Genomic DNA, 9196 nt, shown 5'->3' on the forward strand with positions numbered 1-9196 from the left:
TAAAAATGAAGAGAAATCGCCCACATGGGCTGGGAGATCATGCAAACATGGCGCAGAAAGAGACAAACTGAATCATGGACCTTCTTCAAATTCTTCCTTATGAACCAGTTTTCCTAAAGGCAGATTTTTCTGTCCGTCACACTCAAAGCATGCGTCACTCAATACACTACAATAATGAAGCCACAATACACCAGTCTGAGTTGTCTTGTTTTTAATATATCACGACAGCCTGCCGAACCTTACTCTAAGTTTTTTGACGAGGTTTCCATCTCGGGAACAGTTCGGCAGATTGTGTGTACAAAAAAGAGTAAAAGTAAAGGAGAAGCTCTGTGTTGCAGAGGAATAATTGCATTAAATCTGAGCTTAAGGAATCTGACAACTTGAAGAGCATCTTTTAACTCTTGACAGCACAAAGTTAGTGATACAATTATTAATGATGAACACAAGAAAAAACTAATTAACTGGAAATCAAAACTGTTGATTGTTTTGTTTGTTGTCTCTTCATTCCCAACATCACAAACCGAACAACAAACTAAAAAAGTTACAAGTATTTAAAAAAAAAAAAAAAAAAGTTTTGATTGTCGTTATGTCCTCCAGAATGAGGAAAAGCATCTGATTTTATGAAGGGTTGAGATAATCTGATGAGCCTTATTTTCATGACATGTAAGACAAACGTATGAAGAATGAAACTAGAAGGCTTGAATTGTTTCAGTTTATTTTAATAAGCATAACATTAACGCACGACTGAAATGGTGGTAAGACTGAACTTTTCCATTGTTTTGTATTCTAATTTACAATCTTCTTTGCCGTCGCGTCTGAAACTGATAATCAGATGAGATCGACTCAAACCACAGCTGTGATATTTATTAATGAAGCTCTGTACACTCTGAAAAGAAAAAAACTCAAAGAACACGTCATTCTTCGAAGTCTTTTCCAAAGTTTGTCTGCAACATCCTCAAGCTTGTATTCTGACGTTAAGGCATGTGCGCTCAAATTTAAGTTACAACGATATTAGAGCTCATCAAGTCAGAAGATGAGATGAAAAAGGCAGGATAATACTTGTTTTGCTGTCTTTTTGATGTCTGTTATCTATAGAGCTGCGTTTAATCTTGGGGTCTACAACTCATTCTGATGATTGACTGTGACCGTGCGTCATATATTGGTCCACTTGTCAAGCTTCCCCCTCTGATCTGTGATTTTCACCTGATTTAAGCTCGTGTCTCGTCTCCATTCAGACTGTATGATGAACATCCACAAGAGATGTGTGGCCAATGTCCCCAACCTGTGTGGGACGGATCACACGGAGCGGAGGGGACGCATCTACATCTCTGCCCAAATCGTCGAGGAAGTTCTCACAGTCACCAGTGAGTACTCCCCGTTTCTTTAAACTAGCTTTTCTCCCGCCGATGACACACACACACACACACACACACACACACACACACACACACACACACACACACACACACACGGCACCGCTCAAAGCTCTCGATCAGAGCCGACCAAGAATGAAACTGGAAAGTCCATTAGATGATCAATGACCCAACGATTGACCCACATCCCCACCGGGACGTGCGTCCACGTGCCGAACTCTCTCTCTCTCTCTCTCTCTCTCTCTCTCTCTCACTCTCTCTCTCAGACAACTGTGGATTGATTATGGAGCACAAACTAAACTGCAGTTAAATGTTGTTAAATGTTGTCAAATGTGTCCAGAGGTAAATGGGGGCAGTCCAGAGTGGGAATGGAAGCTTCACATGTTTGCAGACTCACCTCCCGCCGTCCTCTGTAAAACCCAGAATTCACCGGCTGAAGCGCATTTTTTTCTTTCATTGCACTCATTTAAAAATGAATATATAAATCCATTTTCCTCAATTGTTCACAGTCAAAGAGGCGAGGAACCTGGTGCCCATGGACCCCAACGGCCTGTCAGACCCCTACGTCAAGCTCAAGCTGATCCCGGACCCCAAGAGCGAGAGCAAGCAGAAGACGAAGACCATTAAATGCTGCCTGAACCCGACCTGGAATGAGACGTTCACTTTGTGAGGCTCCTCTCCTTCTGTGCCACCAGATCCACACATTCAGTTTTCTGACGTCGTTGAGTGGAGCTCGCCTCATTTAAAGTTACTCTCTTGGCCTGATTTTGTTTTTGTTTGTTTTTTTTGTCACACAAGCACACACCTAGCTGGAGCGGCTGCTGAGTGACCCCCCCCCGTCCCCAATTCATCCCCGTTTCTGCTCATTGTTATTCAGGCTATTCTGGGTTACTGTGACTGCTCACAGGCGCCGACATGGAAGAGTCTCCTTTGTCGAGACGTTTACAATTTTAAGCTTCTTTAAGAAAAGAGCGAGTGATGACAGGCCTTTGGTCTTGGTTTTCAGTTTTCCACCTATTTGGACAACGCCCTTCATCTCAGTTTTTGTTTCCCTGTCCTGCTATTTGTTCCCGTTCCTCAGCCACCTCAAAGAAAGTGACAAGGACCGCCGTCTGTCAGTGGAGATCTGGGACTGGGATTTGACCAGCAGGAATGACTTCATGGGATCACTGTCCTTCGGGATCTCAGAGCTTCAGAAACAAGGGATAGATGGATGGTGAGCTATCAAGATGGAGAGTTGTATATAGAGATAACAACGGTGGGAGGTATCGGCGTGTGAATATTCAAGGGCTTTGTCGTCATGTTCTGGAAGTAATTCTGGTTTCTTATCTCATTGTTTGGGATTCAGGTTTAAGCTTTTGTCCCAAGAGGAAGGGGAATACTTCAATGTTCCCGTCCAGCCAGAGGGGGAGGAAGGTAATGAGGAGCTACGACAAAAGTTTGAGGTGAGATTCCCCAAAGCTTTGATTTGTCTTCCTGGTTGTTTATTCATCCCTCATGACCTCTTCCTTTCTCTGGAATTCCGCCTCTCTTCAGAGGGCGAGAGTGGGTCCCGGGAAGCCGACAGACTCTTCCTCCTCCTCCTCTGTCTGCAAATACGACAGCAACGGCAATCAGGACCGCGTCAAGCTCTCGGATTTCAACTTCATCATGGTTCTGGGTAAAGGCAGCTTTGGCAAGGTGGGACAGGTCTTCTGGAAAAGTGTCGTTTTGAGGTGGAAATTAGCAGAAACGTTGAGTCCTGCTTTGCTGGAATCCCTTCCAGGTGATGCTGGCTGAGAGGAAAGGAACGGATGAGCTGTACGCCGTTAAGATCCTGAAAAAAGACGTGGTGATCCAAGACGACGACGTGGAGTGCACCATGGTGGAGAAAAGAGTCCTCGCTCTGTCCGGAAAGCCTCCTTTCCTCACTCAGCTGCATTCCTGTTTCCAAACAATGGTGAGGAATATGGCCGCTCGTTTGTTGATCCTACTTTTCAACCCCCGGTTTCATGTCAGAGTGGTGTCAAGTTGTTGTCGGTCACATGTGGCGTATTTAATCAAACTAACTTGTTTAAAAAAATAAACAATTAGCCATAAATGAAGTTTGATTCACTGCTCCTTCCTTCTCGTTCAAGGACCGGCTGTATTTTGTTATGGAGTACATCAACGGAGGAGATCTTATGTACCAAATCCAGCAGGTCGGCAAGTTCAAGGAGCCTCATGCTGTGTGAGTACACATACTTATTGTAAGTCCAGCGTCCAACTGACTCAACCTTCCAGAAACATCTTTCACCTTAACCATCGCACGGTGATTATGTTGTGTCCACATTTTCCCGTCTATGTCCTGAAAGATTCTTATATCTCTTCCCTTTTTCTTATTTACTCATAAATTATTTCATTATTAATTATTTTCCTTCTTAGCTATACTGTGATCCAAAACACATTATTGTGAGTTTGATTTAAATTCAAATTAAAATGATGAAATGACCTCAATATGTATATATTTGTTTTTATTCAGGCAATCCTTTTCCCTGTAGCTGCTCAATTCTACCCAGTTTTCTTTTTTTCTTGCATATGTACGTGTGTTTTTCTTGCCTCTGTAGTTTTACTGATTTCTCTCTTATTTTTCAAGGTACTGTAAAGCACCGTGTGATCTGTACCTGAGAAAGATGCTATATAAATAACATTTACTTACTATATATAATGTGTGTGTGCGTATGAAGTCTTACGAGATATTACAATTAAAAGCTTTTGATTAACATGACAACAACCGAACATTTATCTCACGCAGACCTTTTTGTTTCTTCATCTTAACAAAGACTTTATCATGTCAGACCACGTCTCAGCTTTATTTACGCTGAAAGTAGCTCTTAATAAACACTGACTGTATGTTTAATGTTGTTTTCCTCACATGTACATTAGGCTTTATGGAATTACATCATGGATGAGTAGCAATTTATAAAATGCATTGATATTGTATATTTCACCGTGATATGCTTTGTATTCCCAAAAGAAAAAGAAAAAACACTTGAACAATACTAGTCACCTGTAACGCACCCGCAAGAAATACAGAAATGCAAATATTATTAGAAACTGTTGTTTGTATGTTTTAGGTTTTATGCTGCAGAAATAGCCATCGGCCTCTTCTTCCTTCACTCCAAAGGCATCGTGTACCGGTGAGTCACTTTTGAATTTAGAACATTTTTGGTGAATTTCCTTATTCTTTTTACCGTTAATTTGACTGTTATTATTTCGTTGTGTTTTGTTTTTTTCCGTTTTATTCACTCTGGATTAGTGTTTTAAAAGGTTTTTTTTTTTTTTTTTTTAACAATTGTTTTATATTACATGTTAATTTCTTTTGCTTTTTATGTATTTATTTGCATTTGTGAGGTGTTATTTCATTTGTTTTATTTTTTCACAACTTTAATAATCCCACTTATTTTCCCTTTTAATGCTTTTTCCCCTTCTTTTCTTCATTTCTTGCATTTACTGTTTTATTGTCCTTATTTGTTTTGTTGTCTATAAAGCAGGTTTTATTCTAAAATATCAGGAATTTAACTCGATGTGGGTTTTTGTTATTCTTCATGGTTAAATATGTTTTTCAGCTCCAGACAAATTTAATTTGGTGGTAGAGAATAATAACCCCTACCATAGAAGGTGCAAACCACTCAGTGAGACCATGTGCTGTTTTATTTAGTATATAAGTGTAAATGACGTGTGTGTGTGTGTGTGTGTGTGTGTGTGTGTGTGTGTGTGTGTGTGTGTGTGTGTGTGTGTGTGTGTGTGTGTGTGTGTGTGTGTGTGTGTGTGTGTGTGTGTGTGTGTGTGTGTGTGTGTGTGTGTGTGTGTGTGTGTGTGTGTGTGTGTGTGTGTGTGTGTGTGTGTGTGTGTGTGTGTGTGTGTGTGTGTGTGTGTGCGCGCAGAGATCTGAAACTGGACAACGTGATGCTGGACTCAGAAGGCCACATAAAGATCGCTGACTTCGGCATGTGCAAAGAAAACATGTACGATGGAATCACTACCAAGACTTTTTGTGGAACGCCAGATTACATCGCTCCAGAGGTGAGCTCACGTCACGTCCTCTTACTGATCTGTGCTTTTCACATGGCCATCTTTCACCCTCAGAATGAGTCTCACTTCTCTCTCTCTTTTTCTTTACAGATTATAGCCTATCAGCCCTATGGGAGGTCTGTGGACTGGTGGGCCTTCGGAGTACTCCTTTATGAAATGCTTGCCGGACAGGTTTGTTGGCGTTTGTAGTTTTGTTGAACGAAAGATGCTGAGACTGACGGCGTGCGTTTGCTCCTCCGCAGCCGCCTTTCGATGGTGAGGATGAAGATGAACTGTTCCAGTCGATCATGGAGCATCACGTCTCTTACCCTAAATCTATGTCCAAAGAAGCCGTCGCCATCTGCAAGGGGGTGAGAACACACGCACTCGTACGGCGCGGGGCCATGTCTGGCCCTCGCTCACTCTTCACTCCCACTCTGAAGACTGGAGGGTGCCTCCTGTCGGAGCCGTTAGTCTGAAGTGGAAGAGCTCGCCCTCCTCCACACTGAGCACACGGGAGAGCAGCTCCATTCTCTGACACCTTCTGCCTGCAGATGTGACGATCTGAAAATACAATCGCTGCATCAGCTCAAGACTTTGAGTAGAACCGAACGCAGTGTTTTATATTTGGCTTCAGCAGCTCCTGGTTAAGTTACATTCACCGAATGTAACGTATTGGATTACATTTACAATTCTAAGTATTTCCAAGTCATACAATGGTATATATTTATGGACACATGTTATTGAGGTACTTTCTAAACGGTTCTGTCAGCTTTAATCATCTCTCTCAGTTTGTTTGATCTTAACGCTTCATGGTGGACTTTTTTAAATGAGTGTTGTGTAAAGGTATGAATATGATATTTTAAGTTTAAGTGAAGCCTTATGTGCCTTTTAAACATGATAAAATAATAAATCTAATCAAAATACTAACTAAAATCACACACATGTCCTCGTTTATAGTGTAAACATCTCTAAGATCGAATAAGTTCTCTCTGAATGGCTATACAATATTGGCTCTGTGTTATTGAGTATCACAGTCCTACAGTGTTCGTGTATTATTTGCCAAAAATACCCGAAGCGTTTCTTTCTAACTGCATTGGACATATGTTTGTACATTCGCACTTCATTCCTGCATGCGATCTTTTGTTCAAACACGGTTTTTCATACTTTATCATGTATTCAAGTGATATTCAACGATCATATTAACTAAAGAAGGAAATTCTGTTGTGCCCAAATAAAGGGGGGGGGGGGAGAGAGAGAGAGAGAGAGAGCAAAATACAAGCACCTTGTGCCCTAAAGGGTTAATAATAATATACATATAGCTTTATTATTTTACGGTTGCTGTGACAACAGTCCGTGGCTCAAATCACAACCAATTTGTGTGTTTTGTAGCTGATGACCAAACACCCAGGTAAGCGTCTGGGCTGTGGCCCGGAGGGGGAGCGAGACATCAAAGAACACGCCTTCTTCCGCTATATGGACTGGGAAAAACTGGAAAATAAAGAGGTCCAGCCGCCTTTTAAACCGAAAGCTGTGAGTATCCTGGCACTCATTGTCTGTTTAGTTCTGTCTGACTGTCACTGTTTAGCCGCTATTCGCCGCGAGGAAGAAAGTAACATGTTAAGTCGAACGTTCAAGGTAAGTTAGAATGGATTGGCTCGCTCATCCCCCCCCCAAACCCAACCATCACCTGCCATTGGTCACTACACTCATAAACACAGAACCGAGGTTTGTGAGTGTCGTCACCAATGATGAAGCTGCGATGTCGTCGGCTCGCATTTTGACCAATGGAAATCCACGGCTCCGGCTGTGAGCGATTTGATTGGTTGATGTCATGTTTTAGTTGTATTTCTCTTTTTTCTCTTTGTTGTTGTTGTTGTTGTCCCCCCCCCCCCTCCCCCCTCCTTTCTCATGCTTCATCAAACTCACTCCATCCCCTCCATCTCTCTCTTCTTCCTCTCCATGGCAGTGTGGGCGTGACGCAGAGAACTTTGATCGCTTTTTCACGCGCCACCCCCCCGAGCTGACCCCCCCAGATCAGGAGCTTATAGCCAACCTGGACCAGGAAGAATTCCAAGGCTTCTCATTTGTTAACCCTGAGTACTCTCACACAACTCACTGACCATGCCACATATCACCGGGCTGCTTTAGTCCCCCCCCACCCCCAACACTTCTCTCACTCTACAAAAAAAAAAAACAACCTTTTCGTCACAATATCATGTCCAGGCGGCATTCAGCGGGGTGAAACATTACACTGGAAGCTGGACATTTTGGGAGGTTTTGGCTTTCTTGGGGGGTGGGGGTGGTGGGGGGGGGGGTTAGACGAGCAGAGCAACATCGGTCTAGTGGCAGTGTGATTAGCGTAGCTTAGCTTAGCTTTGCACAGTGCAGAAGCGATTCGGCGAGTTTTCTCAAAGCTCAAAAACATGCTGATCAGAAGAAACGCCGTCTCTGTTTATCGCAGTAAATTTGCTTGCATCTTTAGCTGCCATCCTGATTTGGCACTCACTGATACGGCAGCTCCAAAAACCTTCAGAAACTTCAGGAAAGCTCAATTTGTTAATACTATCAAGTGTCGTCTGGTGAAACAATAAACCAACTGTTCATGAGGGAGGGGGAAAAAGAAAATGTAGTCGACAGCAAAAGGGAAAAACAACCGTTTGTCGTCTTTTGTTTAATTCTGGCGAAGCAGCATCGCATCCGTTACTTTGACTCAGAAGTAAATGTAAAACATGTTTTATATTCTATATCATACCAGCACACCAGACTGAGAACGTGACCACGGTTCATATTGACTGACCGCTGCAGGGTTTTCTGTTCTCCCCTCGGCGGCAGCGGCTTCCAAACACTCTGAGACAATTAGCAGACTTGTGTCGATACAAAACCTTATTTACAAGTTTACTTATGAGTTTGTTCCTGGGAAATAACAAAGTCCGGCTTCTTTTTGATTTCCTCCATCCTAAGAGAAACAGTTTGGCTGGTATTGACCTACTTCTCTAAGTCCGATACAAAGGCAAATAACTCCCATGATTACCTTCCAAGTAATATTAAGATGGAAATGCAGACAAGTGCATCGCAGGTGAGCTAATAAGTGTCAATGTGCCAGTGGGGGTGTAGGGGGGGTGGGGGGGGTGGGAGGGGGTTTCCAGCAGTGTTTTCAGTTTCACTGTCTTTAGCCCATCGTGTTGCGCCGCTGGCTGCGTTTCCGTCTCCAGCGCGGTGATGTTGCTCTCTGCTAAATGCTGCCCGGCTGCTGAACCTGCCGTGTCTCCAGCCCCCCCCCCCCCCCCCCCCCCCCCCCCCGTAAAAGTGCGTATTGATTATGGCGCCCTGTCAGTGCTGATAATGAGTGTAACTATGATCACATGTCTGTGATTCAAACAGTGTAAGTGAAAACAGACCATCTGCTTTGCTGTGATCGTTCCAGTACTAATCAGTTTCCTAACGTTGATTTTACTTTTGTCGATAGGACCAAATACTTAAAACACTTTATGTTCCGTCAGTGTTGTGGTGAGCTTATCTGCACTTTTTTTTTTTTTTTTTTAATACATATTAATTTGAGAGGATTGAAATCTTTATACAGGTTAGTGACTTTTTGACTGAAAGCTCATTACTTCTCATTCCTTCCTGAACACGTTCTCCACCTTACACTGTGTTTTCCAAACAGAAAAAGTCATATCTCCTCACTTGTAAACAACCATCATCGGAGAACTTCACACGCAGCGGGGCTGTTTAGGGCCTTGCAGGGCGGCTAGTTTTTCTAGTTACACAGACAGGATGTCCAAAAGTGC

At 42.9% G+C, this 9196-nt stretch overlaps 1 protein-coding gene across 3 annotated transcripts in view; it reads left to right on the forward strand.

Annotated features, from left to right (window-relative positions):
- The window catches only part of LOC308109910 (protein kinase C beta type-like), a 32653-nt gene extending 24889 nt beyond the window's left edge, over nt 1-7764 (forward strand). The window contains exons 5-18 of one of the 3 annotated variants that reach the window (XM_080463758.1): nt 1236-1364; nt 1883-2039; nt 2455-2589; nt 2722-2818; nt 2910-3053; nt 3139-3312; nt 3491-3582; nt 4469-4531; nt 5279-5417; nt 5517-5597; nt 5669-5776; nt 6798-6938; nt 7375-7505; nt 7557-7764. In XM_080463758.1, coding sequence (XP_080319884.1) covers nt 1236-1364; nt 1883-2039; nt 2455-2589; nt 2722-2818; nt 2910-3053; nt 3139-3312; nt 3491-3582; nt 4469-4531; nt 5279-5417; nt 5517-5597; nt 5669-5776; nt 6798-6938; nt 7375-7505; nt 7557-7650 — 1685 coding nt within the window. In that variant the 3' untranslated portion in view covers nt 7651-7764. Of the gene's footprint in view, nt 1-1235; nt 1365-1882; nt 2040-2454; nt 2590-2721; nt 2819-2909; nt 3054-3138; nt 3313-3490; nt 3583-4468; nt 4532-5278; nt 5598-5668; nt 5777-6797; nt 6939-7374 lie in introns of all 3 variants that reach the window. The other 2 variants (XM_080463759.1, XM_080463760.1) reach the window with 2 other exon arrangements.
- Nucleotides 7765-9196: the final 1432 nt, after the last annotated feature.

This window comes from Lipophrys pholis, assembly GCF_963383615.2.
Source record: "Lipophrys pholis genome assembly, chromosome: 5".
NCBI lineage: Eukaryota > Metazoa > Chordata > Actinopteri > Blenniiformes > Blenniidae > Lipophrys > Lipophrys pholis.